At 40.8% G+C, this 23,745-nt stretch overlaps 7 protein-coding genes across 11 annotated transcripts; 3 read left to right on the plus strand and 4 right to left on the minus strand.

Moving 5' to 3' along the window:
• Window positions 1–449: 449 nt before the first annotated feature.
• LOC149374560 (uncharacterized) lies at window positions 450–5,359 on the minus strand. The gene is made up of 6 exons (XM_089592644.1): window positions 5,348–5,359; window positions 3,815–3,931; window positions 1,931–2,227; window positions 1,558–1,865; window positions 628–852; window positions 450–570 (listed from the first exon to the last, which is right to left on the minus strand). The coding sequence occupies exons 1-6, from the start codon at window positions 5,357–5,359 to the stop codon at window positions 450–452; spliced, it is 1,080 nt and encodes a 359-aa protein (XP_089448770.1).
• LOC106636556 (E3 ubiquitin-protein ligase TRIM45) lies at window positions 5,321–8,740 on the plus strand. Of its 4 annotated transcripts, none has more exons than XM_089593461.1 (9): window positions 5,321–5,442; window positions 5,892–6,322; window positions 6,398–6,636; window positions 6,708–6,925; window positions 7,081–7,499; window positions 7,561–7,790; window positions 7,944–8,007; window positions 8,098–8,159; window positions 8,215–8,740. In XM_089593461.1, exons 2-9 carry the CDS (start codon window positions 6,117–6,119, stop codon window positions 8,370–8,372), a joined length of 1,596 nt encoding a protein of 531 aa, XP_089449587.1. In that variant the 5' UTR covers window positions 5,321–5,442; window positions 5,892–6,116; the 3' UTR covers window positions 8,373–8,740. The 4 variants fall into 4 exon arrangements, 3 of the variants coding, with proteins under 3 accessions (XP_089449587.1, XP_014204442.2, XP_023245454.2); XM_014348956.2 differs by having other exon boundaries at window positions 5,892–6,271; window positions 6,353–6,636; window positions 8,245–8,740; XM_023389686.2 differs by having other exon boundaries at window positions 5,892–6,271; window positions 6,353–6,636; window positions 7,949–8,007; window positions 8,245–8,740.
• Window positions 8,629–12,073, minus strand: LOC106636558 (synaptic vesicle 2-related protein). The gene is made up of 7 exons (XM_014348959.2): window positions 11,541–12,073; window positions 10,666–10,850; window positions 10,380–10,576; window positions 10,244–10,307; window positions 10,045–10,170; window positions 9,762–9,970; window positions 8,629–9,684 (listed from the first exon to the last, which is right to left on the minus strand). Exons 1-7 carry the CDS (start codon window positions 11,713–11,715, stop codon window positions 9,102–9,104), a joined length of 1,539 nt encoding a protein of 512 aa, XP_014204445.2. The 5' UTR covers window positions 11,716–12,073; the 3' UTR covers window positions 8,629–9,101.
• Window positions 12,074–13,397: 1,324 nt separating this feature from the next.
• LOC106636542 (putative acetylcholine receptor chaperone) lies at window positions 13,398–17,320 on the plus strand. The gene is made up of 4 exons (XM_014348941.3): window positions 13,398–13,933; window positions 16,112–16,250; window positions 16,489–16,595; window positions 16,686–17,320. Exons 1-4 carry the CDS (start codon window positions 13,820–13,822, stop codon window positions 16,797–16,799), a joined length of 474 nt encoding a protein of 157 aa, XP_014204427.2. The 5' UTR covers window positions 13,398–13,819; the 3' UTR covers window positions 16,800–17,320.
• A 149-nt stretch (window positions 17,321–17,469) lies between these two features.
• Vta1 (vesicle trafficking 1) lies at window positions 17,470–20,382 on the minus strand. 2 transcript variants are annotated; one of them, XM_014348939.2, is made up of 6 exons: window positions 20,096–20,382; window positions 19,532–19,966; window positions 19,294–19,338; window positions 19,034–19,153; window positions 18,435–18,530; window positions 17,470–18,353 (listed from the first exon to the last, which is right to left on the minus strand). In XM_014348939.2, exons 1-6 carry the CDS (start codon window positions 20,202–20,204, stop codon window positions 18,202–18,204), a joined length of 957 nt encoding a protein of 318 aa, XP_014204425.2. In that variant the 5' UTR covers window positions 20,205–20,382; the 3' UTR covers window positions 17,470–18,201. The 2 variants fall into 2 exon arrangements, with proteins under 2 accessions (XP_014204425.2, XP_014204426.2); XM_014348940.2 differs by lacking the exon at window positions 19,294–19,338 and having other exon boundaries at window positions 20,096–20,377.
• A 112-nt stretch (window positions 20,383–20,494) lies between these two features.
• On the plus strand, window positions 20,495–21,592 carry Ntmt (N-terminal methyltransferase). Its single transcript, XM_014349047.2, has 4 exons — window positions 20,495–20,766; window positions 20,840–21,026; window positions 21,108–21,216; window positions 21,297–21,592. The coding sequence occupies exons 1-4, from the start codon at window positions 20,569–20,571 to the stop codon at window positions 21,526–21,528; spliced, it is 726 nt and encodes a 241-aa protein (XP_014204533.1). The 5' UTR covers window positions 20,495–20,568; the 3' UTR covers window positions 21,529–21,592.
• Window positions 21,593–21,971: 379 nt separating this feature from the next.
• LOC106636623 (heparan sulfate 2-O-sulfotransferase 1) lies at window positions 21,972–23,653 on the minus strand. The gene is made up of 6 exons (XM_014349041.2): window positions 23,372–23,653; window positions 23,045–23,280; window positions 22,893–22,978; window positions 22,587–22,823; window positions 22,338–22,495; window positions 21,972–22,272 (listed from the first exon to the last, which is right to left on the minus strand). Exons 1-6 carry the CDS (start codon window positions 23,481–23,483, stop codon window positions 22,061–22,063), a joined length of 1,041 nt encoding a protein of 346 aa, XP_014204527.1. The 5' UTR covers window positions 23,484–23,653; the 3' UTR covers window positions 21,972–22,060.
• Between the last annotated feature and the right edge of the window lie 92 nt (window positions 23,654–23,745).

The raw sequence follows: 23,745 nt of genomic DNA on the forward strand, positions 1-23,745 counted from the left end.
TAACTAGTATAAATAATTCATAGTAATTTTTATCCGTTACTTCAAAAAATATATGTTTTATGTTGTTACAAATAATAAGTATTATAAGCTATTAGTTATAATTGATGACAGTTATTATCGGTTTTTATTTTTATTTTTTCACTTTTTGAGGTGTCAAATTCGAAGAAAATAAAAAAAAGATAATAATAACAGTTATTATAATTTTTATCGTACATCTCAAATATTGATATATTTTTATTACTATTTACAGTTATACTTTGACTTATCGTTGGTTATTCGCCAAAATGATTTTAATTTGGAGGATCACACCGAAAGCTGTGGTAAAAAAAAAAAAAAAAAAAAAAAAAAAAATGTACAGATCGCACGTTTATAGGGTTCATCATAAGTACCTGTCCTACGAGTGGATCAACGAGGATGGCGTTGATGGGAGTGAGTGGCTGTAGCCTGTGCTACGTCATCGGTTGGGGCGTTCCGGGCCTCTGGGGCACACCGGGTTGTTGGGGCTGTTGTCGCCTGGGCCAGTGCTGGGGCGAAACGGGCGGCGTGTCCCTGGGGGTGGTGGGTGCCGAGCTTGCGGCCAAGTGGGCGCTCGTCGAGTAGCGGCCGGCGGCTGGTCTGCCCCCGGGCCCGGCGACCAGCTGCTGGCCACTACTGACGGGCGCCGAGCGGCCAATCGCCGACAGGCTCAACGTGCTACCGCCGCCGCTTGTGCTGCTACACGCTACCGCTGCCGACAGATCCACCCGGGACATTGCCCTCGAGGGCGGCGCCGAGCTCGTGTAGTAATGCAACCCCGCTGGACCGCTCCTGTACAACACAACACATCGTGTCGTCGATCGGTACACAACTACTCTCCTAATTTTAAATAGTTTATGCACGCAGACGCACGATTATATTCATGTGTATTTTTTTTTTTTTTTTTTTTTTTTATATTTTGGGAATAATTTTTTTTTTTTCATTAGCCACTATTATTGGTAATACAATATTAGACAAAAATTCTGACAAGTATTTGGATTAGTTTTTCAAATATTTTGACAATTTTTTCTTCGTCTTAGATTGTTTTCTTTTTTTTTTTTTTTGTTTCAAAAATTCCAATGGATTGTTTTTGCAGTAAAAAATTTCATCAAATGCAGTTTTTTAAAGAGCGATTGAATAAATTTATTCTAGCATAAACAATTATATTTATAAAAAAAATTAAAAAACTATCCGTTACAAAAAAATTAGTCTGCTTACACACACTGATAAATTAAAATTTTGTTGATCATATAGGGTAAATAATTTTATCCCCGTCAATAAATATTTTATGTTGTGGATATTTATTAAGTATTGATTTTTTATATTTATTTTTTGATTCTTCATTAGTGAATCTCTGGATTTAATGAAATAATGATTATTCACTTGTTTTTGTTATGAAACTGTGTAGTGTCTCAGTTGCGCACTTATAACTCTCACCCGAAACAATATATTTATAAGCTATAATTTAAGCTGGAAGAAAAAAAAAAAAAAAAAAAAAATGTCATAAACTCACGTCCAATATTGTCCCTGGGTCGAGCCAACGCGCTACCCGTGCGCGCGAGTCCCGGTGACGGTGGCGCGGACGGGAGCATCCTGGGTGTCTGCGGAGGGGTACGGCCCGCGTTGGGAATCGACGTTGCGCTGCTCGTCGAGGATTTACGGCGCGGGTTGCGCTTCGAGGGCTGCCGGCAGATCCCGGTGGGGCAGTTGCGGCCCATCGGGCAGTTGCCCTCGCAGAGCTCGCGCGCCAACGCCAAGCCCTCGTAGCTCACCAGGGTCTGGCGACACGTCTCCGCGTCCTGGGACGACAGAGCCAGGCTGGGAAAGCGCTCGCGAAAACGCTGCCTCTCCTGTACGGGGCATGAATGTCAGGTGGTCATGTGTATACAAGGTATACACCTGCCCAATTATATACCTCCTGGAGCCGAGTCGACTCGAAATCCTCGAGCTGCTGTTGGAAGCCGACGTTCGGGTTGGCCACCGCCCTGCCGACCCTCACGACTTTCAGGGCGTCCTTCCACAAGAGACTCGTCGTGCTCATTATGTACGCCACCGCCACGGTCACGCTCCGCGACATTCCGGCCAAACAGTGGATGAGGACGTTGCCGCCGCGCAGTCGGGCCGAGTGTATGAAGTCGTTGCACATGGAAAAGTACTGGGAGAGATTCTGGTCGGGCGTGTCGGCGGCCAGGATGCATAGGTAATGCTTGTCCTGTGTGTGTCGAGGAGTTGATTAATTCATGTTCATTTTTTTTTTTTTTTTTTTTTTTTCTAACACTGGAATGCCTCGTACAACGTGTGTATACTTGTCGCACAGAAACAGTGAGTAATTTACAGTTTTAATTGATGCACGTACATTTGAGTGTCCAAAATGTTTGTTTTAGTCGTATACCCATGGGAATAACATGTATTTTAATTGCGAGAATATACATAACATAATGATTTTCAATCTAATTTCAGTAGAATAGGAACTATCTACTAAGTTTTTTTTTTTTTTTTTTTTTTTTTGCAAGAAAAAACAAAATAGTAAGCAAATAATATATGCGTACAGCCGTTAAAGTGAATTATTATAGCTAAAGAAAAAAAGTTTTTTTAATAAATGAACAGATTACGATATTAAGTAGTTAATTAATGTTTATTTTAATTTAAATCGAGGATGGAGGTGTTCTGTCTCCTTGAGGTAACGTTGGTTACGTAGAAGAAATAATAGAAAATTTTATTGGGTTAAAATAACGGAAGAATTCATCAAATTTTTCCTAATTCTGCGGGGGGTGCTTGAGCTGCTGCAGGGGTTCCGAACATATAGAGCCGCGAAAAAAATAATGGAAAATTTCATTGGACATTTATACATATTGAGCCAACATATTCTGAATTCATGTCATGAAAAAAAGTGCAAAGTATTTGAATAGAATGAAATGTAAATAACAAAATAACACATTGGAAGTGTTTGAAAATATGTTGAAAAAAATAAATAATAAAATTGTTTTACGAGTACATTTAACTTTCAACGAAAAGGTTTATAACTTTACGATTAAGTGAATTTTCACTCTTTATGAGACGAAATGAGTAACATAAAATTTGGAATAATGTAATAATAAGGCCATATATTGGCTATTACTAAAATTATAAAAAAAAAAAAAAAAAAAAGTATGAACACGCCAGGGGTCTGACTCCCAATTACCACTTATCTCAGCGAGCCACTACGTTTTTTTTTTTCGACATTAGTAGCAGCTCAAGCCAAGCCTAACACATGGGTAGGTCAGAGCCAGTGTGCACACAACTCTGACTACTGAAAAGCTAATTCGGCTATATATACTAACCAACTACTTTTTTCGCCACATGCGGGAACGGCACCGGAGCCACGCGGTTGGAGACGCAATCACAATAGCAGTGTTGTCTATCCGCTGTCGATAACTAATTAATAATAGTATTGCAGGTGACCGGTAACCGCTAATATAATGCTGTAGTATACCTATATGTATTCCTTTCTCAACTATTGAAATTTTAGCGGGTATACGACTACAAAATAAAAATTTGGGAAATAACGGACAATGTAAACGTACGTCAAAAATTCTGATGATGATCAAAAAAACAAGAAAAAATAAAAATAAAAACACTGCAGTCGCTGTGAAAAAAAAAAATGTAAATTGTTATAAATTCCACAGTAATACACGTGTACGTATATTGATCGTGTCCCGTGCGTGCAGCGAAAACCGTGCAGGCATTATTTGTTTTTCCAAACTGATCGACAAGAGAGAGAGAGTAAATTAATTTTACCATAATAACAAATCAACATTACGGAATGCAATCGTCGAGCCGCGTCGTGGATGGCGAGGATGTGCGTGATCTCGAAGCGCTCGAGTTGCGCCGAGTCCTTGCTGTCTCGGTAATTGCCCACGTACAAGCCTGGTAGAACCTATTATAGAGAACGTACATTTTTTTTTTTTCATTATTACAGTCCCTCGGTTGATGTATCTAATAAATATAAAAAAAAAAATTTTGTGCTTGTCTAAATAATTCAAATAGACCAAATCGATAGGAAATTTTCCGCTCTATACGCTGTTGTTTATATTTTTACTATAGCTCTTACCGTTACTGAGATATGAGCGAAATAAAATTTCAAATACGATTTTAACATTGATCCACCACTCGAAAAAAATTTTATTTATTTTTATCGTAATCAGCAGATCAAATTACATAAAATATCAAAAACGCCTTCTTCTCCGACAACTTTTTAATTCAGAAGTTTCTCGGTTGGTCTAATAGGTAGAGTTGCAGATCCGTCGATCTCCGAGGTTAAGCAGCAGTTGGGGCGGTTAGTACTTGGATGGGTGACCGTTCAAGTCTCGCCGTTTCGCCTGTGCTCTTGATTCTCGAGGGTCGATTAACTGTTTCTCTTTCGCTTCGACAACGTGATCATAGATGTGACTGAGTTGGCCCTCGTATTTATACATATACTTAAACATCTGGTCATAAACTAGGTGCACCGATGGCTCAATAAACACTATATACTTATGCTTTTGTAAAAGAAAGCCATGTCTGAGCCTATACTAGCGATAATGAATAATAAATACAAAAATTTAAATATTTATACACAGGTGGCAGGACATGGCTTTTGTTTACGGTCGCATATATATATGTAGCACCTTGTCTCGCTACATATTGCACGTTTGGACCTCCACGTAATTACGTAGATACTCGTTTTTGCATAATATACTTCAATAAAGTGCCAAATAATCGTTGTATATAATCTCCCATACACTATTTGCAAGCACGAATATAAAAAAAAAAAAAAAAAAAGTCCAATCATCAAAAGCTCAGAGTATTGTATGTGCAGTAAATATATATACATATAAGACGTTGGCGAGCTTTTCGAACCGAGCTGTTGGCGCGCAATTAAGCTCGACAACCGTAAATAACTCTGCCGTGCTTTATATGTATATATTTCCGTGTGGTTCGCGCACACACGCTCTCGTGTATACGTTGTGTATATGTATATCTGCCCAGCAGCTTCATCGAAATAGATCACACACACACACACGCACAAATCTTACACAACCGATTGTGTTTGCGTTGATTGCGCGCTGCGCATGCATATACATATACACATGTAAAAGTTTAAGAGCGTCGTCGCCGCGAGCTTTTTTTTCCGCCCTCCCCAGAGGGAGAGAGAGTACGACGATCGTCTTCTGCTAAAATTGGCTTTTGTATATTTTATACTCTCACACGGGGCATGCAAAGCGCACCGTGTATACACCTATACTCGTTTATACATCTTTGGACTGCACGTAGTAAACACAATAATAATTTTGCCAGCACAAAGTATTATTACCCTACCATCCATTTGTCTTTGACCGTTAGTTCAGTGCTCGTCCTGCTTTCTCGCGCGTTGCATCGGCTGCTGAAAGTACTCTCGATTTTTGTGGGGTAGGCAACAGAGAGTGGACCCCTTTTTTTTCTTTTTCTTTTGTTTCGTTACACGGAACGTTGACGCCCAAAGTTACCGAAAACTCCCATAGTGGGTGCATATAATATTCCAACGAGTGCGTGATACATAATAATAATAATAATTACATGTTTTTGTGACGATTTTCTTTATCTCCGATCGAGAATCCTTTTACATTGATGTGTAATCGACGATTTCATCGTTGGCTTCTACCACTCTCATTCACAATAAAGCTTTTTTTTCTTGACGTTTAACGCGCGACGCTTTCGAGTGCCGTGTCCGTGTACGTATAACTTGTACGTCTCTACACATAAGCGCGATGATTTTAGAGGCTGCGAATTTCAACATATCCCAACGACCGTGTACTAAAACACACACATTTATCGATCAAAGTAAACAATATAAAAGGAAATCTGTACGAAACTTTCAGACGCCAAAACAATCAACAGCAATCATCCGATCCTTTTGACAACATGACGAGTAAAAGTCACCGCGAAGAGGAGGAGGGACAACGTCAATCAGCTCGCTGCTGTCCTGAGGTTTCGATCCTCGTCGCGCGACATTGCCACACTGTCACTATATAGCGCAGCGCGTGTGAAAGGCGCTTTGTTTATATATAAATAATAATAAAAAAAGCCCTCAATCCAATAAGCCAATGGACGCTAGGGAGGACAACAACGAGCCCGTCAAGAGCGCCAAAACCGGCAACAGGGAGGCTGCTTTTATATTCGGCAGCTGGAAGTGCAGGAACCCGAAGAAGATCCGCGTCGCCTCCAAGGACATTGCCGGCCCAGAATCGCTCGACTGCAGGTACACATTACACGGTATACAGGGTAGCGAAACCCAATCAGCATATAACATATACCTTTACACACGAATGTTTGATTTTAGGAAAAATCCACTTGCCCAGAAGCAGCATGAACCGACTCTGCCCACCTCCTCCTCGGGTACGTACAACTCGTACGGTACGACGACCACGACGGAGGAGCAAAACGAAGGGTGTCCCAACGCGACGACAACGAGACGTGCCCTTGCGGCCAGCGATCAGTTGAACGAGCAGGACTTTTGGTGTCCCAGGTGCAACGGCAAGATGGAAGAGCCGAGGCTACTCCCCTGTCTACACTCGGTCTGCACCGGTTGCGTCGACGACTTCATGAGCAAGGACTACTGCTACGGTAAAACACACGACTCATCCCCATCCAATTTCACACCTGGAAATGATGTTAAATCATCGGCGCTGCCGCAGGATCGTCCCAGGAGCTGGGGGTCGAGGGTCGTAGCGCGAGCTGCAACAGGCGAGCGGTCGAGGGCTGCCCGCTGTGCGACTTTCCCCTGCCCAAGTACGGGTCGTCGCCACCCCCGCCTCCGCACTATCCGCTCCAGCACCGGCTCGTCATCTACGCGGTCCGCCGAAGGCTCTCCCAGAGGGCCGTGTGCTGCGACGCTTGCGCCGACGAGGTGCAGGTAATATTTTCCAGCCACGACTTTATACATACGACTTTATACATCTCGATCTTCATCTTGGGAAAACCAAAACGATTTCCAAGAGATGTATACCTACACGGGACACTTTTGCAATCAAAAATAAATCGAGCGTATGTATATGTATGAATCGGCAGGCGACGCAGCACTGTCCGGCGTGTCTGTGCAACTTTTGCGACGACTGCGGCCCGGAGCACGAGGCCCAGTACCGCAGCCCGAGTCCCGGTCGAGGTCACGCGACCCGTCCCCTCTGGGAGGCGAGCGCCCTTCGCAGGGTCGCCGTGTGCCTGGCCCACCCGGCGCACCCGTTGCGCTTCCACTGCCTCGCGTGCCAGATGGTCACGTGCAAGGAGTGCATGTGGCGAGGGACTCATCGGGGCCACGCGAGCGAGGAGGCGACGAGCGCCGGGGCCAGGGCTGCCCTGCGGCTGGCGGCGGCTCTGCGGAGGGCCAAGAAGCTGCTCAACTCGTTGCTCACCGAGTACAGCGAGCGGGTCTTCGAGCCCGGGGAATTCAGGGCGCGCACGGCCCTCGACATCAACTCCGACAGGGACAGGTAAGGGGACTTTTTCTTTTTTGGGTGTGACTCTCTCTTTTTTTTAACATCTCATCCGTAGAGTGCCGAGGGCGAGCCACGCGCGCAGTCGGTCGAGCATATCGTCGCACTCGAGGGAGGCCAGGGAGAGGATTCAGGAGTACTCGCGGCTTCGTCGGGCGAGGCACCTCATCGACGCCGTTTTCGTGGGCGAGGATTTGCTCGCCAACGGCTCCAACGTCGAGATACTCAGTCTGGAGCTCGTTATTGCCAAACGGCTCAGGTTCCTCGGGGTCCCGGTTGAAGTGCAAGGTATACGTCGCACACGTTGTTTTCCTCCATTTAAGGATACTTCAACGAGTGTGTTGTCGAACAAAGTTTTGAAAATGAGACACTTGCTTACTTGATCTCTAATACGTGAACATACCAAACACAGTGTAATGTGTGATTTATTTGATTCCGCAGCGCAGTACGACAGTTTGAGGAAAACCAGCTCGAGGACACTACACAGCGGTATTTATCATTGCTGGTATGATCGAGATCTGGCTACTTTTATGCGCGACTTGGAACCTTACTATTACCCACAAATATAAATGATGTTTGTTGCATGAAACGATAGCACGTTCTGCTCGAGCGGAGGAAAGATGGAAGCCACTTGTGCTTGCAATGGAACGATGCCAGGTAAATAGATATCTAATTGTACAATAAAACTCGGTGGTGCACCAGAGTTTTTCAGTATTGACAATTACAATTGTTCGAATCCAAGGGGGCTACAAGGGCTGCGGTCACGGTCACCCGGGCTATCCTGGCCCACACTGGTCCTGCTGCGGCTCCACTTGTCGCGATAGCGTTTGTCTGCGGCCCCGGAAACGTACCTTCAAGATAACGCTGTAATTGCGCGTGTGTACCTATATACATACCAACTACTAATTATCCAAAGAAACGTCAGAGCTTATATTTTTTTATGTCACCACCGTAACGTTATAGAGCTTTCACCAAAGACTGCGACTAAAATTGTAAATTTTAATAGTAAGTATGAATACATTTTTCTCCAAAAACCTATGGGGATATATGTGAGCTATACAGGAGACGTCCTTATTGTTGTTGTTGTTGTTGTTGTTGTTGTTGAAATTATTTCATGTTAAAGCTGTTGTGATGATGCTTGACGATTTTATTGTTCGATTCGTTTATTGTAAATCTCTAATACAACTCAATAATAATTAATAAAAATTGTTGCGACCTACGCACAATAATAAAGTCAACGATAAAAGTCTATGTACAATTTCGCAATTTAAACGCACTGTAATAACAATCGTAGAAAAAAAAAAATATTTTGTACAAAAAACGCATTTTCTACCGTCAGATGTTTTTCTTTAAACTTATGCAGGGATAACAAAATATTAATCTCGGTTTAGCTCATCTGAAAAGACGTACTTGGAAAAAATCCACGCTAAACTAACACCTAAAACTGTAGCCTCTGAAATAAACAAGTCAACTCTTCATAAAAAACACTATCTGCTAAATAGTAAAAAAAAAAAAAAGAAAGTAACAACTAAAGATATTGCAAAGGGTTATATCCAACGGAAGGAAGGATTTTCTGTCAAAAGTACCTACACACTACTCTCAAGGCTTCCTAATCTCCGCGGGAAGAGCTACGATGGCAAATGCAGCGCACAGCGCGGTAAGGGCGTAAGCTCCCATGGCCGTAGGAACGGACCACCTGAGCAATATCTGAGCCACGTAAGGTGTGACCATGGCGCCGAGCCGGGCCATGGAGCTACACGCGCTCACCCCGGTACTCCGCAAATAGGTCGGATAGAGCTCCGGGGTGTAGACGTAGGCAGCCTGAAAGACCCCGGCGATGAGACCACGAGCCAGGAACAGCCCCACGGTCAGGACGAAACGGCTGAGCCGACAAGCGCGCCCCAAGAAGCACACGACCCCAGCGAACATGACCAGCTGCAGGGCCATCGTCCGCTTACGGCCTATCTTCTCGATGACGTTGATGGTGCAGAATATACCCGGGAATTCGGCCAACGTCGTCCACAGCAGGTCCATGTAGTCGCTACGACTCAACTGGCAATTGATCAAGCACTGACGTTCCTGGATGCGCTCCTCCGCCTGTTCGCCGCACTGATCAGCCGACGTGTCGAATAACTCGGTGGTCATCAGCACCACGCCGTAGTAGCAAAAGGCACTCGACATCCTGTACACGATAGATCTCCGTTATTTTTGACTCGTTTATTCTCCAACTCGCAAATGTCGCGCCAAAAAAATTATTACCACACGAGCCAGAGTAGTATCGACGTTTTGTACATGTCCTTGTTGAGCAGATCGACAAGCCTGCCCTTGCAGGTCGGATAGACGCGATCGAGGACTAGGCGTCCCAGAGGCATTGGTTTTCCATTCTCACGAGCTATTCTTTCCAGGGTCGACAGGGCTCTGTCCGTGCGTCCTGTCATCATGTCGAACGACGTTGATTCCGGCAACCACTGGAACGCGATTTCATTCAGTATTGGTGCTTCATATTTGAAAAAAAAAAAAAAAAAAAAATTCTCGGAATTACCGGTGTTATGATGGAGAACAAAAACAATGGGATCGTAGACAGTGCCAAGAGCCACCTCCACCCGAGATTCGGCATCACCACCAATGCTAGAGCCACTTCGAAACAAGCGCCGAGAGCCCAAAAACACTGCAATGGTCATACACATCAATATTTGATATTGCGACAATAAAATATGAGAAAAAAAAAAAAAAACACCTACGTCCAAGAGAATCACGCACTTGGCCCTTTGTTCGGCGGGTAAGAATTCAGCGTACAAAGTAACTCTGAAAAATCGCAAGGATGGATGATATATGATATATGATTTAAGGAAACGTCATCGAGTCCAAAGTACTCACGATTGAGGAACACAGCCAATAGCAAAGCCAACCAAACCGCGAAGCAACAAAATCCATAGGAAATTCGGGGCGAAAGAGCTCAAAAACCCGTAGTAAAACAGCAACACTCCGCACAATGTGAGAGACTGTTTTCTGCCGTAACGATCGCTCAAGTTACTCCAAAAGGTCGAGCTGAGCATCATACCGAGAAACACCACCTGAACATGAATCACATGTACCACGTGTACATTGTACAATTAATAAATCAAGTTTTTGGAAAAAAGGAAAAACTCGGGTATATACAGACTGTCGTAGTCAGGGCCTGTTGATATCTCGATATTCCCCAGTCGCAGTGCAACGTTGGACTTAGGATGCTGAGTATCGTCATTTCCATACTGTCCGCCATCCAACAGAGTCCAGTGAACAGGGACAATTTCACTTGGAACCTTCCAAATCCAAGCAGATTTATCGCTTGGCTGACCGTGAAGGTGTCTGTTGAGTAAAATGGTCATCAAATTATTCTCGTCTAATTTTTTGCCACCTTCGTTATCAAACATTTTTAAGGCATGCTACAAGATTTTCAACAAAAAAGTATATCGTGCGTAATTTAGAAAAACAAAATTATGGTACATACAAAATCGTAAAATAAGCTCACCATTGCAAGAAACTCTGCAAACACAAATAAGACGTGTAAGTAGGTATAGAAGCGGATTTGGCAATATTTATTTGTCATTGTCATGCCTATACAGAAGCTTGTGTGATCATGTTCCAAAAAAACATCTTGGCAGCCCAAGTGCCCCCTCTCTCACACACCAATATTATATATTCGATTAGCCATATCCTACAGCGAAATTCGTCAGTAAACAGATACATGAGGATTATATAAAAGTTTTTTTAAATTTATTTATTCATCCTACGTACAAATATATACAAATACATATGTACACAAAGTATATATTATTAGCATAGATTGAATCAAATACGTGTAAGTGTATAAACTAAACCCACAAACCATATTTGAAATTATTAGTTTTAGAAAACACTTATAATATACATGTATGTACAATATTAGAACAGCATAAAAATGCACACAGTTAGTTTTCCAAGATCAGTATTTTTCAATAGGTAATAATAATAACGCTCAGTGTATATGAAAAAAGAAAAAAAGAAATCATTGTTTACCATCGGGAACGACGGACACCGAAGTGAGTTCCAGGGACCTGTCAAGGCCAAGGTCGCCTGGCACACCCGTCCCAATGGACGAGTTGATGGACACATGGTTCAACTCGGATCCCCGAACCTCGTCCAGCTCCTGGTAAGCTTCCGAGGACTTGCGTCCCCTCGAATTCTTCATCATACACTTGGTTATTTACCGATTTTTGTGACCAACTGCACCTTTTTTTATAACCCGTACGCGCTTCACATTTTATCCCGCTCGATTTGTTCAATTACAAACGAACCGCAACGAGCCCGTGATTTACCGATCATCCATGCACATACGGTTTTAACTCGCACAATAATTCACCAATAACAAAGATTGGCTTCCAATGTGGAACGCGACTTTACTCGCCACGGCACTCATCATCGCCTGCACACAAGCTGCACACCTATTATACCCTGCACCGTACCATAAATTTCACATAATTATTATTAACGAACTTAAACAACATAATACACGCAAAACAAGTAGAGTACGATGTAACTGTATGTACCCATCGATAGCTGCGCGTATCGGTATGTATACAGAGAGAGAGAGAGAGAGCTGTGGACGCAAAATTTCAGGAATGCGGTGCACGAACGACGACTCCATTCCTCTCCTCCAACTCTTTCTTTTCCTCTTTCTTTCTACACCTCCTCTCGAGTCCTCGCTGATGGCTCGCAGCGTTTATATATATATACTTACTTCACAACGTGTGTACGGTACATTACACTGTATACGGCTCTGACGTTCACGTGCGTGACGACGTCTGTACATGTTTATATATTGAAAAGGCAGGTGTATCGGCAAAAAAATCCCTCAAATTGAACGACATTTCTCTTTACCGCGTCTGTTTGCTCTGTTAGTACAGGCTATAGAGTCGCGCGTGCCAAATTCAACCCAAAACCTGTATGAATACTCATAAATACCGATTTTTACATGTTTTACGATCGAGTCGATCGCACCGACAGTCAATATACACGCGGAGTAGTCGAATCAGAGGGACTGCATGGGGATCGGTAACGAGGCAAAAACCAACAAGCGGCGGATCCCTCGAATCGTGGCGCATTTGCAGGATTATTATCCCAGAGAGCCCATCGATGCATCAGATATTATATCGTAGACTCGATCGAAACACGAAAAATTCGAACGAGAAAAAAAAAAAAAAGAAACTAGTCCATAGCGTACAACCCTCAAGCAAAAACACACGGGTCACCGACCCCCGTCTCAAATCGATTAACGATCGCTTCCTTTCTACATGCACGTATCATATATACTCCTCGCATGACTCCTGCCTTGCTCTTGTATACATATGTAAGAACTGCAGAGAAAGGGGGAGAGAGAAAGAAAATAAGTAGGACCAAGACTGCAGGCGAGTGATGAAGCAGCTGCAGAGCAAACATCCGAGGAGGGTAGGAAGACTCACATAGGGGGGGAGCAGCCCTGGATCGGTTGAGACAATCGAAACGAACAAGCATGCACAGAAAAACCAAAGGGAACGAAATAAAACTCGGGCAACCATGAGAATAGACGTTAAATAAAAAAAAAAAAAAAACGACGAGATGATGTAAAAAACGATCCGGGATTTGGGGGTGGGGGGAGGAACGTTTATTGCAACTGATATATTGTATGTACACAACATATAAGTAAATGTAACGTTTAACCATCCCCTTATTTTTTTCTTCCCCTCTGGCGTCGCGCGCGCGATGTATATATACAAACTCACCCTCTGCTAGCGGGGAGAGCGCTTTCAACAAATAATATATATGTATACGCGCGGAGGAGAAATAATGGTCACGATAGTCGCGCCGGCGCTCTCAAGTGGGCTGTACATACTGTGCACCAGCGCCTCTCTTCGTCAACAACGCGTCAGTCCTGGTCAGTCGTCGTCGGCGACGCTTTATACTGGTATGCTGCAGTGTAGTGCTCGCGTCGTCCCCGTGCACGAGTGACGCGGGTGCGGCCGGGATTCAAAAAAACTCACAGGGGTGTGCATCTATATGTGCAGTGCGCGTGTTTCATTGGACAAACATTTTTATGATCAATTATCGATGTTTCGTTTCAACGACTCGACCCGCACTACCTGACGTATAGGAGAGTGGAATTTCCCCCCCCCCCTTTTTTTTTTTTTTTCATTTCAATTTTCATTCGAACGAAAGTGATCGATCGTCCGAAACGAGTCCGGAGTCAGTCCTTTTGGTTGATGGTGTAACAACCCGCGGTGTGGTGCGAAAAAAAAAAAAAAAAAAAAAAAGAAAAAAAAATGGGCTCCTCACTCGTCCTCAAGTCGCTGTCCATCCTCTTGGGGCTGTTCTTCGTCTTTGCCGGCACAACGAAGCTAACCTCCTACACGAGCAAGGAACTTCACAAGGACCTGGTGAGTTGGACACCCCCCCCCTCCTCTCGGCCCCTGTTTTTTTTTACCCCCTTCATGTCGTCGTCTCGCTTTTGCTCGCGATCTTGGACCCGTTTGTCTTCCCGTCTGCTGCGCGTTTTGCCAAAGTTCAGCCGCCAGACCTTCGTTTTATTTACCCACCTTACACATGCACACACCAGCACAACTACGTATATACGTGTAGTGTGTACCCCCCACCAGCGTTGTTTTCGCTTTACCCACGGCGACACTGGCCTAGACATCACCCGCCACCCGCGCGTTTCATTGTCCCGCGGAGCTATAAGTATATACTTGGAGTGAAATTTCCGAGCCGGCCGATTCGCTCGTTATTCGTCAACCTCGATTTATCGTTTGTGCGAAGAAGAGCAGGGAAACCCGGAAATCCCTGTGTGTCACGCGGAGGCCGCACGAGCGTGACAGTTTTCGGACCCGCGTCTATATTATACATCCGTATACTTCACGCGTTACCCCGAAATTCTAAATTTGCCATTATCCGCTGGCTCGAAACTGGCATGAATATACTCGCACAACCAACAAGTCACTTTATTGAGAGGAGGCCCTTAACACCTTACTTTTTTTTCTCTCTCTCTCTCTCTCTCTCTCTCTTTCTTATGTAATTCCGTGCGTATGTATACTAGTTTTGCACACACGACACGCGAGGACCGAGTTTAGGAAAATTAAGCTCGCACGCGTGTATATACATACATGTGGATGAGACGAGACAAAGCCTATATTTAAACTCTTCCCGGATTCGGTACCATATCTCTCGTGTATTTACACACACCGGCGTTTGATATCGTCAAGCCTCTCTCGCAGATCTACAATATATCTCTCTCGTCCGAGAGACACGCGCGAACTCGATACTGTAGCTATTTTTTGCGCGGCATCTCAATAGAGACCCAGCTCTTTTTTTTTTTTTTTTTTTTTTGCGTCTATATATTTACACATTGGGGGGATGAGCGTGCAGTGATTCACGGTTATTTCCGTTAAAGCGATGCCCGTGAAAATTTACCCATATACCATACATAATATACCGGTTAATTACGTAATACTCGCCCATTTATGTACCTATACCCTGTATACAATATTGTATATTATATACCCACTCTGACGGCGTGTGAAGTTCAACAACGTGTTTGCGTTGAGGAAAATGACGAGATTTTTTTGATGCACCTGTTGTAAAAATCTTTTTTTCATTTTTTTTTTCTCATTATTATTCGAGTCCATTGATCCATGACCAAACACGATCCTCGCGAGTGTGAATTACTTAAATACCCGAAAACGACAGCAATAAGCTTGATTTTTTTTTAAACAGTACAAACACACGTTTGTTCGGTCATTTATCTCGTGAAACAGCCGATTGAGCTTTTCTTTTTGTATCTACAAATATAACATTGTTCACCAAAAAAAAAAAAAAAAAAAAAAATTGAAGCTTTCATCTGATCGAGCAACCCTCAAACTACACGTGTGGAGAAGAACAAAGAGAAAAAAGTTGTATGGTTTAATTGGCGTGAAAAGAATCTTTCAAAGCGCCGAGATGTTTTTTTTTTTTTTTCGGGGTCATGAATGCCTTTTTATTGAATCTAACGAGGGCGAGCTGTTTGTTCTCGGTGTGTATGCCCGAACAATAGACCACGAATGAAAAGTCAAAAGTCGATTCGCGTAGAGTTTTCAAAGTTCGAGGTCCCCCTTCTTTTAATTCAACAGGTCCGGTGTACGCGTGTAAGTACTCGTGTTCGAGGACTAGGAAATAAAAAATTTCAATCATTCGATCGGTCCGTTTCGTCCAAGATTGAACGGAACAATCTAGAATTTGGCATGTATTAAAAATATCGATCGGTTTTAACAGCAAAAATGCTTTTCGAAAACCACGAGCGTAAGCTCTCGAGCACCCGTCAGTCATACTAAAAGGAAAAGAAAAAGAAAACAATGAAACGTCCAAGAGCCAAAAAGGTACAAATCGACGTACACACAATTTAAGCAAAATCATCTGACGCGCTTTCGTACACACGCGAAAACAGCTGCTATTTCTGCCCGACAACTTGGCTACAGTTCCCACGCATCTACAACCCAGCCTCTTTTTTTTTTCCCTGCAACACAATGTACATGATAAATCGATGTTTCGATCGTAAAAGCAACAATCCGTGATTTTGTTCGCAGAGAAAGGAGTACGTGAAGTATGCGAAGGTCTTCCCGTTGGCGGCGACGCTGGGCTTCAAGGTGCCGAGCAAGTGGTTCAGGCGAGTCGTCGGCTCGTTGGAGATCATCTCCGGCTTGGCCATGGCCCTCGTCCCGAGCAGTACGTTTTCGGCTCTCTTTGCCCTCATTCTCTCGGGCAATCATAATATTTGCTTCAAAAACAGACAACTATATATATATATATACGAGTGACCAAACACATTCAGTTATTTCGGCCGGTCTGACTGTTCCTGGGTTATACTACTTGACCCTTTTATTCCTATAGGCCGCGTTCGAACAGCATCCATACTTTTTGCTGTACTGTATTGTTATTTATTTATTTTTTCTCTCTTTTTCAGAAAAAATAAAAAACGCCTCCAACGGCGTGCTCGTTATGCTCATGCTGCTGTCGCTTTACTCGCACTACATGGTCAACGACAAATTCGAGAGGATCGCGCCCGCGCTGGTGAGGGAGCTTACCGATTTTTTCGTTTCACATTACCAGTGCATTTTGATCTTGACTGTACAAATAATGTTTGTATCGAAAAATGCGCAGGTGTTCTCATTCATGTTGACGGGTCGGCTGGTAATAGACTGGCAGCTGCGGCGAAAAGAAATCTTGGCCGCGACGGTCAACGGAGTCGACGATAGAACGAAGAAGCAAGACTGAAGCCGTGTTCAAGGAAAAACGGAATCAAGTCTCCAATTCTTTGGTTTTCACAATTTTTCGCATGCCAAGCGATGGAAACACAACTACTACCTATGTATACTCAATGACGGGTCATCGTCGTCCAATACGAAGAATCTAGTCAACTCGACATGCCTACGATGAAGGAATAATGAACTTTGTTGTTATCGTATACTATGTATATGCACGTTCGTAGAGGAGCGTTGATTTTTTTTTTTTTTAAACATAAGTGATTGATTGACTGTGTGACGATCCATGTAGGCTTTTCACGAAAATAGAGGAGAAAAATTCATTGCCAAAAAAAATAGGACTTTAGTAAAAAAAATTCACCGCCTTAAAATGCAGATTTTTAGACGATCGAGTCTGCGTTTATAGTGAAATAATTTTAAAAATGAAAACAAACAATCGAACGACGGTATTGTCAAAGAGACTCGAGTAACCGTAAAACAAGACGATAAAAACATAATACTGTGCGTTTTTTTTTTTTTTCTTTTTTTTTTTTTTTCTTCTAAGCACGAAACAAACGATTTTTACAAAATTTTCCTACTTTATACTACTCGGGAAAATTCGCCGAATATTTACAAATAAGTCGAATAGAACGTAGCCTTGATCTACTCTTTTGACATTAAATCCTGCAGTTGATGCGCTGCTCAGGTATTTCTACTCGAAAATAATGTTATTGTTCATACAAACGTGCACATTTATAAACATAAATCTAGTTAGGTAGGATGCAATTGCACACACGCGCCGAAACAGCATAATTTAAGTAGACACGTATTTTAAACGTGATGTACGATCTTAAGAACTCTGTCGTGATGTTACTTGTTCCAAGTATTTTATTTATTCATTCATTAAATAAAAATCTATGAAGTTATACTTCAAAGAGTATTTTTCACGATACAGTACGCGTCATCAAATGTTTATTACCCTTAATATGTACAAACACAAAAATCACAATAGATGAATAGTTTAATCTTTTTTTTCGAAATTAAGATTGGTTTCTCTTCCTTCACAACAAGTATATAAAATACAATTTTATTGTCGATGTAAAGTTAATTGTACAATGTGTTCATTTAATAAATCAGAATAAGTTTAATTTGTGGGTTATTTATTTTCAGCAAAATGGATACCATAGACGTGCGAAATGTAAGGCTTTTTTTTATTTGTTTACTGACTAAAATCCGTAATGTACAGATATCGTGATTGTATTATTTACAAAGCTATCAAGGCGTCTCAAACTTTGTGAGTGTAATAGTATTCTCTCGCCTTTTTCTAAAAATATCCTTTATTTATAGTAATTTAAAAAAAAAAATCTCAAAATATATAAAACTTTGCAAGCAACAGTTAAATTACGTGAAAAAGTGAGCGACAACCTCAAGTATTTTCAAACAGGATCTTTGCCAGTCGTCAAGAGTTGCAGAGCCTTCTGTAAATTCGTGATCGTTGTTGGTACGTCATCATAATTTAAAGCACTGCCAGCCCATTTAATGTATTTCTGGGCTTTTTCCGTCTGCTCGACGGTTAACTCGAAGCCACCTTTAAATTCATTTTAACAGATTAAAAATACGCACCAGCAATGAAAAATTTGTCAATGCAACAAAATTAAATGTCGTTCACCTCCAGCTGTTAACGTTGGCGTATTACTACTGAATGGTGCAATATTACCGACGCCAGGATTGGTGGGTGTTGGGGCTGGATTGTACGTATGCGGTTCTATCACAAACAAAACTTACTACTTATTCCATTTTATAAGGTATACCCGTGTAAACACTTATGTATTTTCATTAAATCATTCGTATTAGCAAATAAACGCCCATGACAAGAAAGCGGTGCTGTTGAAAAATGCATATAAGCCTCGTGCGTGCGGTAAAAACCTAACATTTAAGAAATAATTTGTTTAAAAGTTACCGGATTGTTCATTGTTTTCGTCATTATTTTTCTCAGCTTCAGCTGCTTAGAATATTTTTTTATAAATTGAAAAACTTGGCATAAGTAATTAAACAGTTATATCAAGAGCTGTAATTTGCAAGTTAAATAAAAATAACCAAGTATCGCTTTTGACACAGCACCGACGCTGATTTGAAATTACTAGAATTTTCGTTATCATTATTTTCAACGGCCTTAATTTTGACTGCTTAAAAATGTTTAAAAACAAGTTAAATTATTTTTGGTTAAACTTTATAATCACAAAAAGTTGTAAGTAATGCATGACATACCTGGTACCGATGGAAAACCAAATGCTCCCATGTTAGTTGGTAGAGTTGATGGCAGAGTAGGTTGCATGGGCATCATAGGATGAGTAGGCAATGTTGGTTGAGTAGATTTCGACATGCTGCCTAAAATTAAACATCAATGTACAAAATCATTTAACAAAATTGTTTTTTGTATTTAGGTAGTATCTAAGTATTTTTTGCTGGGTCTATTAAAGAAAGCATAAGACTTTAGTCAAGCCTGAAATTCAAAATTATCGAGTTACCGTAATCTTGCATATTCCCGTTATCCTCGTTATCCTCATTATCAGCTGTTCAAAGAAAATTTGATTCATCTTTAATTCAATTTTTTTTTTATAAGAAATGGAACGATTATTATGAATTTACATGAAACTGCACTGTGAGGGGGGTTAAATGACTTGAAAAATGAAAACAAAAAACTATCTAAATGCAGTAAAAAAAAAAAAAAAATACAGGAAACCATAACAGTTCTAAAAACTTTACCTGAATCGTTGTCAACGTTTTCATTGGAATCATCGTCATCATCCTTCATTGGTCCAGGTATGGGTGTCTCACCATTCTTCAAGCAATTATGTATGTAAGCAGCCTTCCACTTGGCGTACTTTCTATTCTGAACAACCTCTTCGCTAAGCTCCCCGAATACCGAAAGAATATCGTACAGCAGACCAGCAGTGTAAAAACTCTGTATAACGGCCTTGCTGAAGTTAGAAGTCCTGTCCTGTTTGTCGGCAAACAAAAAGAGTTTTAGAGCCCAGTTCTCAATGTGAGCTTGAGCTGCAACGTCGTTTGTGATGGCCTCGTTATCGTGATTCGCCTTTTTCATGCTTTCTAGCCAATCCATCAGCTTCAAAAGAAAGTTTGTCTCTTCGGTGGTCTTTGTTGACAGTTTCAAACCGGTTTGTAGAGCATACAGCCGACCTGAAATTAATACAAATCAATAAGTTATCCCTTTCGTGCTGAAAGACGTGATTTACATGGCACTTTCAGGTGTACAGTTTTAATGAAATGGTTTAATTCCCGAAGTAACGATAAAAATGTTACACTCACACCAGTAGCTGACAACAATGTCTCGAGCATCGTGTTCGTTTGCAATCTTCAAGTACGGATGGATACTCTTAAGCTGTGACGGTGTCTCCGGTAAATCTGGTCCAGCCATCCTTTATCCTGGGTTAATACGTTAACAATAAACAGTAAAAAAAACCTGTTTTTTTCACACAACAGTTGTCCCGAAACTACAATTTACAACGACATGCATGATAAGCTATCTATAAAATGTCATCAGCTGGTCTGTCTGTCAAGTGCGGGGGAACTGGGAAGTCGGATTGGTTAGTTTTAATTCAAGGGAACGTGGAACTTCAGAACAAATCGGATGGTGAAATCAGGCGGCCTGATTTACCTGATTAGAGTTATTTGAAAAAAAATCAACAGTTAAGTACTTAGTAAGTATACAACACGTGCCTAATGAAAAGAGTTGACAACCCCTTGTGGACGGCCGTTCTGATTGATTGTTCGTCAACAGAATGGAGACGAAAATTGTTGAAAATGTGATGGACCAGGAGGTTTTCGAATCGATTGTGCAGCAAAAGGGATTTTACGAAAATGCAGCTAAATACTGGGACGGTATACCACCTACGGTTGACGGTATGCTAGGAGGTTTTGGATACATTTCAAAGACAGACATCAGTGGCTCGAAACTGTTTCTAAAGTCCCTTTTCAAGGTACGTTGTTGCAATGTGCTCGTGAATTTAATTTTTTATTTACGTGACTGACGATTAATCCGGTTGGTTTTAGAGTCAAGAAGGTTTGGGAAGGGAACGAGCTTTGGATTGTGGTGCTGGTATTGGCAGAATTACAGGCAATTTGTTGGCAAACTATTTTGACGTTGTTGATCTGGTGGAGCAAAACCCAAAATTTTTGGAGCAGGCTAAGACGTATTTAAAAAAGTCTTCCAACAAAATTGGGAAATTTTTTTCTGTTGGTGAGTGAATCCTGCATTTAATTATTTCCTAAGGGAGTTAAAAATGTACAGGTAAAATACAATTTGCCGATTCTTACGTAGGTCTTCAAGATTTCTGTCCAGAACCAAATACTTATGACGTTATATGGTGCCAATGGGTGCTGGGTCATTTGAATAATGATGACCTAAACAAATTTTTCCACAACTGCAAGTAAGCATGAAAAATAAGATTCATAACAATGTGCTAATCAATGTTTGACACACTTATTAAAGGTGATTTTGATATTGTAGAAAAGGACTGAAAAAGAATGGTGTGTTGGTAATAAAAGAAAACGTCACAAGTTCTAATCTGGTAGAAATTGATGAGGGAGATTCATCAATGACTCGTCCGTACATAGGATTAGTGGAAGCATTTAAAAAATCTGGATTTCTTTGTATCAGCGAGGAAAAGCAGCAAAGTATGCCACAAGGACTTTATCCAGTTTATATGTTTGCATTGAGGCCTTGTGATAGTGGAAGCTGAGGTTTTATTTATATAGTGACAAGTATTTATTTTTTTAAAATAATAAACGGTTTTTCAACTGAGATAATAATTATATTTTTAATATCACATTGTTTTGTTTCATTATTATCTGGATTTTTCGTACAGTCTATACACTTACGGAAATGGAACGTCTTTTCCAAACATTATATAATTAATAATATTCTTAGAAAATTCAGTTACTTACTAAGAACAAGAATAAGGTAGTACTTTTAAATGATTAAATACTCCATTGAAGTATAAAAACACGCGTATAACCCTAAATAAAACTATTTAAATAAGATTTTGTAAAAAAATAGAAATAGCACATTTTTATGTAACATTCAAAAGTTGACAGTTAAAATTGTATAAAGTAAAACAAATTTTTTTTTGTTTTATACATGTAGATAGAAGAGATATAAGAAATCAACATTATTTCTTTCACAAAGGTTTGTACGTTGATTAAACTTGAAAATACTATTTTTCAATACATGAAAATTTTGTAAAAATCAAGTCAGTAGGTAAAAAAGTCTACCTACTTTGGTCTAATTTTTTCATAGAAAAAACGCTGATTAACATCTTGCACAGAAGCGTTTATGACACGTCTTTTTAGAGCATGGAATTGAGATAAGGCATAATTGTAAAGTTCGTTTTCCATCTTCCAAACTACAGTTTTTTGTATTTTTTTCACTGTTTCTGGAAGTGGCTCAATCTTTTGTGTAGTTTGTCTCAAGTGAGACTTATTATCTAAAAAAAAAAATTTATTAGAGAATGGCTTCAAGTTATTTTTATGTAAATTTACCATTACTTACTATGCAAAAAGAGATTATGAGCACCCTTGAAAAATCTCGGCAAAATTGATTGAAGAACCAGTATAAAATCTGATAACTCCTCAGTAACACCCACAATAAGATAATGCCTCTGAAGATTTCTTTTTGCTTCTTCTAAAGCCCATTGATTACCAACTTCCCTAAAATGTTTTAATCTTATTTTGGAAGAAAATCTTCGTACAGCATAGCATTCTTAACTTTAGAATAAAAAGAGGCATTTAATCATCTTACCAGCAAGCTGGATCATGCCCGCAAAGAAAAGGGATTTGAAGCCACATATTGTTAGGATCACAATCTGCTTGCCCAGCATTGATGCACTCATCAAAAGTTTTGGTATCTCCATGCTTTCTTCTAATTAAGTGAGGTCTAAAGTTATCTCCGTATCTTAAGAAATAGTAGTAGGATACAAATCTATCTAGTGGCTTACGCAGTATATTTATGTACAGTGGTCTATTGTCAAAGCCGAATCTGAAAAAAAGATTATGGAATTCTGCAAAGTTTCAAAACGAAAAAATATGTATTTTTTAAATCACCTACTTTTGAAAATTCAAAAAAGCTATGTGACCATGATAAAATGCCGGTTTCATGGAATCCCAGTAACTTATGTTACGAACAAATTGCATCTAAAAAGGTAAGCGTAAAATTAATAATTTAAAAAGTATCATTCAAAGTAGCAAATAAAAACCTACTTGATTAGCAGGCATGAGAGTGTGCATATTGTTTGTAATGTTTATATGAAGTGCGTGGTACTTGTTTTTTTTACACAAGTCATAAATAACACCGACAAAACTTGTAGAGCCCGTTTTTGGAACTCTGTTGTATATCACGACGTAAGAGTCGTCCTTTGATAGCGGATGTGTCTGTGTCTTAGACTCCGGCGTTGGGTTGTTTTTAATTTCAGCCTTGAGCTGTTGAAGTGCATTTTCTACAACATACAACATAAATCATAAGAACACATAAACATTGTCGGAATTTACTTGTCATTTATTTTGATCTAATTTTACGTATGCACTAACGTAGATTTTCATTTGTTTCCTCTAGGTAGTTTAAGCGTATGTTAACATAAATTGCGATGAAAGCGAACAACACCAAATAAACCCATTGAAACGAAAAAGTTCTAAGTAACATTGTAGCACTTCATTTGAGATATTTTGCTATTTTTGTGTTGGAACAACAAACGTAACCTCTATATACACGCTCGGCAAAAGTACAGCCCACTTTTTGGTTCAACACATACGATCGCACTGACCACCTGACATTTTGATACTTCGGTGGTGCTTCATTGGTAAAAAAAAAAAACCGACTCCAAAAACAAATATATAGTTGCTCTCGTACTGTTTGCACTACACTTATCGCAACATCTTTTGACACGATCTATTCCAAAAACTGT

This window comes from Copidosoma floridanum, unplaced genomic scaffold (genome assembly GCF_036245765.1).
Source record: "Copidosoma floridanum isolate Cflo_tuat_1 unplaced genomic scaffold, Cflo_Japanese_pri ptg000019l, whole genome shotgun sequence".
NCBI lineage: Eukaryota > Metazoa > Arthropoda > Insecta > Hymenoptera > Encyrtidae > Copidosoma > Copidosoma floridanum.

Excerpts from the sequence above, each read along its gene's own strand:
- LOC106636623 (XM_014349041.2), bottom strand. The coding sequence starts at position 23,483 with ATGTTACTTAGAACTTTTTCGTTTCAATGGGTTTATTTGGTGTTGTTC. Across the intron at positions 23,281-23,371 it reads GGAAACAAATGAAAATCTAC|AAAATGCACTTCAACAGCTC; the intron begins GTTAGTGCATAC and ends TGTATGTTGTAG. Across the intron at positions 22,979-23,044 it reads CTCTCATGCCTGCTAATCAA|ATGCAATTTGTTCGTAACAT; the intron begins GTAGGTTTTTAT and ends TTACCTTTTTAG.
- LOC149374560 (XM_089592644.1), bottom strand. Across the intron at positions 2,228-3,814 it reads CGGCTCGACGATTGCATTCC|GACAAGCATTACCTATGCAT; the intron begins GTAATGTTGATT and ends CGACACACACAG. Across the intron at positions 571-627 it reads GGCCAGCAGCTGGTCGCCGG|CTCGGCACCCACCACCCCCA; the intron begins GCCCGGGGGCAG and ends CTTGGCCGCAAG.
- LOC106636558 (XM_014348959.2), bottom strand. The coding sequence starts at position 11,715 with ATGATGAAGAATTCGAGGGGACGCAAGTCCTCGGAAGCTTACCAGGAG. Across the intron at positions 10,577-10,665 it reads AACAGGCCCTGACTACGACA|GTGGTGTTTCTCGGTATGAT; the intron begins GTCTGTATATAC and ends ATTCATGTTCAG. Across the intron at positions 10,171-10,243 it reads AGTGCGTGATTCTCTTGGAC|TGTTTTTGGGCTCTCGGCGC; the intron begins GTAGGTGTTTTT and ends TGACCATTGCAG.
- Vta1 (XM_014348939.2), bottom strand. The coding sequence starts at position 20,204 with ATGGCTGGACCAGATTTACCGGAGACACCGTCACAGCTTAAGAGTATC. Across the intron at positions 19,967-20,095 it reads CATTGTTGTCAGCTACTGGT|GTCGGCTGTATGCTCTACAA; the intron begins GTGAGTGTAACA and ends TATTAATTTCAG. Across the intron at positions 18,354-18,434 it reads GCCAACGTTAACAGCTGGAG|GTGGCTTCGAGTTAACCGTC; the intron begins GTGAACGACATT and ends ATGAATTTAAAG.
- Ntmt (XM_014349047.2), top strand. The coding sequence starts at position 20,569 with ATGGAGACGAAAATTGTTGAAAATGTGATGGACCAGGAGGTTTTCGAA. Across the intron at positions 20,767-20,839 it reads TTCTAAAGTCCCTTTTCAAG|AGTCAAGAAGGTTTGGGAAG; the intron begins GTACGTTGTTGC and ends GGTTGGTTTTAG. Across the intron at positions 21,217-21,296 it reads AAATTTTTCCACAACTGCAA|AAAAGGACTGAAAAAGAATG; the intron begins GTAAGCATGAAA and ends TTGATATTGTAG.
- LOC106636556 (XM_089593461.1), top strand. The coding sequence starts at position 6,117 with ATGGACGCTAGGGAGGACAACAACGAGCCCGTCAAGAGCGCCAAAACC. Across the intron at positions 6,637-6,707 it reads GAGCAAGGACTACTGCTACG|GATCGTCCCAGGAGCTGGGG; the intron begins GTAAAACACACG and ends GCGCTGCCGCAG. Across the intron at positions 8,160-8,214 it reads TTGCAATGGAACGATGCCAG|TATTGACAATTACAATTGTT; the intron begins GTAAATAGATAT and ends AGAGTTTTTCAG.
- LOC106636542 (XM_014348941.3), top strand. The coding sequence starts at position 13,820 with ATGGGCTCCTCACTCGTCCTCAAGTCGCTGTCCATCCTCTTGGGGCTG. Across the intron at positions 13,934-16,111 it reads AGGAACTTCACAAGGACCTG|AGAAAGGAGTACGTGAAGTA; the intron begins GTGAGTTGGACA and ends TTTTGTTCGCAG. Across the intron at positions 16,251-16,488 it reads CATGGCCCTCGTCCCGAGCA|AAAAAATAAAAAACGCCTCC; the intron begins GTACGTTTTCGG and ends TCTCTTTTTCAG.